The 4,872-nt window shown below is 52.4% G+C and overlaps 1 protein-coding gene across 1 annotated transcript in view; it reads right to left on the reverse strand.

Annotated features, from left to right (window-relative positions):
• Positions 1 to 87: 87 nt before the first annotated feature.
• The window catches only part of sb:cb288, a gene marked incomplete at its 3' end in the record, with an annotated part of 13,870 nt that continues 9,085 nt past the window's right edge, over positions 88 to 4,872 (reverse strand). Inside the window, exons 2-4 of the mRNA XM_043686791.1 lie at positions 3,628 to 3,676; positions 2,730 to 2,819; positions 88 to 172 (exon numbers count right to left, since the gene is read on the reverse strand). Coding sequence (XP_043542726.1) covers positions 88 to 172; positions 2,730 to 2,819; positions 3,628 to 3,676 — 224 coding nt within the window. The remainder of the gene's footprint in view (positions 173 to 2,729; positions 2,820 to 3,627; positions 3,677 to 4,872) is intronic.

The raw sequence follows: 4,872 nt of genomic DNA on the forward strand, positions 1-4,872 counted from the left end.
TGTGAGAGCATGTGCATGTGTGTTTGTGTGAGCGAGTGTGTGTGCGCAAGTTTGCCTGCATGTGTGTGTACACACTGATTTGCTCACCTTCTCACTTTGGAGCTCATGCATTTCCACAGAACAGCGTATAATGCCAGAAGAAAGCTGATGAAGATTGCTGCAGCTGCAAAACCTGGAAGGAATTGGCAAAAAAAATACTCAGACCAATCAACACGCGAGTGACATCTCGATCTGCGATGTCCTAGTCTGATCTTCAAACCCTTGCACAGCCTCATCCTCCCTCACTATCGAGATACCTCTCCACCCTCACTTCCCTCCTTGAAGGCACACTCTTTCACAGAGCTGACAGCATCAATCTAAAATTCTCTCATGAGAACTGGCCTCACAAGACCACTGTGCAGTGATCTGGGGACAAATTGCTGCATTGAATACAATCTGTACACACATTAGAAAAGTGACTGGTAAAACAACTGGGATTCAAGCCTGATACAGACAGAAACATGTGCAATTCTCACCCACAAGGTAGAGTTGGTAGGTATTCAAAGGACATACAATTGTCGGTATCAGAGTGGGGTACTGGGACTAACTGGACTACAACCCAGGACTTTGCGTTCATGTCGCACTGCAGGTGACCCCACTATACTATACACACTCACACACTCTTACATACTCACACACTCACGCAGACCCTCATATACACACTCTCTCTCATGTGCACTCATATATACCACCCACAGTCACACCCAAGCACAGGCTTATACCCCATCTCTCGCACACACAGGCTTTACCAACCCTACACACACGCAAACACACACCCTCTCATGTCTGCCCACACACAGTTGAAACTTTATTGCTGGAACAGCACAGCAGGTCAGGCAGCATCCAGGGAACAGGAGATTTGACGTTTCGGGCACAGGCCCTTCTTCAGGAAAGAAGGGCCTGCCCACACACACACTCACTCACTCACTCTCTCATGCACGCGCACAAACATATATATGGGTGTGATTTTGTATTTGCAGAGACATTCTATTTTGCTCAAAAGTGCATAACCTGCAGGCAGTCAATCTACATAAGAGTTTGTAAATTCCAGCCTGACTCAAGACTGGGATACAGACCGACTCACACCTTTCATGCATTAATGTCTGAGCTGAGATGTCACCTTATTTTTTTTTTTTTACAAGACCTTCAGCTATCTCGAGAATGTGACTTAAAAGAAGTTCTGGGATTGAAATACGAATGAACTGAAACTTGCAACCCCTTCTAAAAGGTGAAAGGCTAAACAGCAACCTAGGTTTGTTCAATCTATCATTTCAGTTGCATGACGTTGTGATCTTTTGCTGTAAATTCTGTGTGTCTTATGATCCTGCTCCACAGCTCCCTGATGAAGGAGCAGCTAGTGCTTCCAAATAGACACTGTTGGACTATAACCTGGTGTTGTGTGAGTTTTCACTTTGTACGCCCCAGTCCGACACCGGCATCTCCACATCACGGACGACTCTTCAAAAGGGCTGGCACAGAACTGTGGAGTCGAACAGTTCCATCAGCGCTGCCTATTCTATTTATCCTCAGCCCCTTGCCATAGAGACGGCACCAGCCCCTTGAATAATGTGAGAAAAGGGGCAGGAACTTGTGGCGAAGGAGGCAAACGGGGCGAGTGAACATACATTGCCTACCGCAAGTGTAAATGAGCTGTCCCTCCAAACATGGCTGACTGTCTTCAACAGGCGAGTGATGTTCCTGTTGAGTGTTCCCAACAGCGTTGGCTGGATCGCGTTTGTTATGGTCCAGATCTGAACCCCCTCAAAATAGTTTAGATTCGATTCCCTACACTGTGGAAACAGGCCCCTCGGCCGAACAAGTCCACACCGACCCTCCGAAGAGTAACCCACCCTTCTGACTAATGCACCTAGCAACTATGGACAATTTAGCGCGGCCAATTCACCCTGACCTGCACATCTTTGGATTGCGGGAGGAAACCGGAACACCCGGAGCAAACCCACACAGACACGGGGAGGATGTGCAAACTCCACACACAGACAGTCGCCCCGAGGTGGGAACCGAACCTGGCGCTGTGAAGCAGCAGTGCTAGCCACTGTGCCACCCCAGTTTAGGGCAGCGGCCTTTACTCATTTTGAAGGCAGACCCAGATGCGACAGTGACTGGTCAAACTACTTGACATGAAGAACAACGTATTTAAACACTGCAGGTAAAACACAACAAAAGAAAGTTGAACTTAGAAAATTTAACTCAGTTGGAAACCTCAAGCGAACAGTAACTATTACTAACTAACTGTTCCAGTACAGCAACATCACGTCCACAAACCCCGAGGCAAACTCAGAGAAATAGATTTTTCGAACAACAGCAGAGAGGAATCCCAGCTGTCGCCCTGAGATGGAAAAAAGATAGCTTCTGGCCCCTTAAGACTCCAACTGCAATTGCTTAAAACTGAACTTAAAAACTGAAAAAAAAAACTAGAAATCTTAGTTCTGAGAGAGCTGGCAACACCCAGCCAGGCTGCATCTATTGTTTCAACTTTTGTTAAAAAGAACCCCCCCTCCTGAGCTGCTTCCTTTATGGGAGTTCACTAGGCAGCGGGGTCTTAAACCTCTTTCCGAAAAAACAAATCCAGGACGGAATAGAACAGCAGTACGGTCACACGCCCGACAATGGATGCCTCACTGCGGGGTTTTCCTAAGGTCAAGGCAAGGTCACAATGACAAATTTCTCACCTGGAGCCACCCCGCTTTGTCTCGCCGGTGATGATTCGTTGGCAGAACGCTGGATCGGAGGCAGCCTGTGGTCTTCCGGGAGGGTCACCGCTCAAAGAGACGGAAAGCAGGAGGTGAGATCGTGGTATCCAATGAGGAATGGTATTGTTTAGGATGAGATGGATTCCCCTATCACGGGGCCGACGCCTCACACTCTCACTCAGGTCAAACTGACCTGCTTCATTCAGACTCATGGTAAGGCCACACCTCGAGTATTGTGCACGTTTGGGTTTCCTTCTCTGAGGAAGGACATTCTCGCTCCTGAGGGGGCCCAGCAAAGGTTCACCAGATCGATTCCCGGGATAGCGGCACTGACACAGGAGGACAGACTGGGTCGACTGGGCTTATACTCGCTGGGGTTTATAAAGAGGAGTGTGGATCTCACCGAAACATATAAAAATCCTGACAGGACTGGACATCGTTCCCCGATGTTGGGGGGGGGGGGGGGATGTCCTGAGCTAGGAGGTCACAGTCTAGGAAGGTGGGGGAAGCCATTCAAGGATTGAAGGAAGGAAGGATTTCTTCACTCGCAGAGTTGTGGGACACTGCACCAGGAAACGTTGCTGGGCAGGGGAACGTTTAAGAGGAGCGTTGGGAAACGTACAGATTCGCGCTCCCTGCACCCCCCCCTCCCCCTCCAACAACAACCAGAATCCCACAGCCCCCCGCCCTGATTTAACAATGTCACTCTGCAAGGCAGGATACTCTGGATCCACGTTCTCCTGGACGAGCAAGTTGGAAAGGCTGCTCTCCCCTCTGCAGGTGGGCTGAATGTCCTCCCTCTGGTGCTGTGAGCCTTGGGAGAGGCAGTGAGGTCGGGGGGGAAAGGGGCTACTTTCGACGGAGGTTGGATACTTACTGTCGAGGTCATCGCCCATCCTGTACAATTCTGTCTGCACTGTGACATTCTGAGGAAGGCAGATCAAAATAAAACAGTGGAAAGAATTCGGATACTTTCATAACACCCGTCTCCATCAGCCTGAGCTCTCACTCTCAGAACGCTCTAGTAATATTCACGTCCTTCCGTTCGCGTGGGGTTACCCTTGACCAGAAACTGAACTGGACCAGCCCCGTATAAACACAGCGGCTACAAGAGCAGCTCAGAGGCTGGGAATCCTGCAGCGAGTAACTCCCCTCCTGACTCCCCCCAAAGCCTCTCCCCACCATCGACAAGGCCCAAGTCAGGAGGGGGTGAGGGAATACTCCCCACTTGCCCTGAATGTGGGGGGGGGGGGGGGAGGCAGGAGAACCATTGAGCTGGGGCAGGTCTTCAGAGTACGGACAAGATTCTAAACTGATTAATTGGTGTGTTCTTTCTTTTGCCCCGTCTCTCGGCACTTCGCAGGGTATTTTCCCGGCCACCTACATTCACTTGACAGAGACGAAAGTGGAAGGAGCGAGGTGAGGATAACATTTCTGTGCCCGGGCCCGCGCTGTGCCACTCCCCATCTCCACAGCCTCCCCTGTCTGTCTCTCGCCCCCTCGGGTGCCAGGGAGGCGTGAATTCGCCAGCCTCTGCGTCCAATTTGCCCCGGGCACCTGCCCGTGCTGGCGTTCTGCTGCCCCCCCTGGCAGTACACCAGAGACGAAAGTGGAAGGAGCGAGGTGAGGATAACATTTCTGTGCCCGGGCCCGCGCTGTGCCACTCCCCATCTCCACAGCCTCCCCTGTCTGTCTCTCGCCCCCTCGGGTGCCAGGGAGGCGTGAATTCGCCAGCCTCTGCGTCCAATTTGCCCCGGGCACCTGCCCGTGCTGGCGTTCTGCTGCCCCCCCTGGCAGTACACTCCTCCAGCGAACTCTCCCCCCCTCCCCCCATCCCTGGTTCCCCCAGCCGCACCCACCCCCCCGCCCCGTCATCCACCCTTTCAGCTCCCTCCACCCTCCAGCATGGCACCCTGTGCCCGAGTGACTTGCAGCTTCCAAACAGCCCCTGGGCGCAACAGGCGTTTCGCTCGCGACTTGGCGTTCCCACCTGGCGCACGCGAGGTGAAAACTTCAGACCCCCCCCACCACGGTTTATTTGAACCCCTCACCCCCCCCCGCTCACCCTTACGGCCAGATTCATCCCGCGCCCCCTCTGCCCACCCCCCCCCCCCCCCCCCCC

Source organism: Chiloscyllium plagiosum, unplaced genomic scaffold, assembly GCF_004010195.1.
Source record: "Chiloscyllium plagiosum isolate BGI_BamShark_2017 unplaced genomic scaffold, ASM401019v2 scaf_10873, whole genome shotgun sequence".
Taxonomy (NCBI): Eukaryota; Metazoa; Chordata; class Chondrichthyes; order Orectolobiformes; family Hemiscylliidae; genus Chiloscyllium; species Chiloscyllium plagiosum.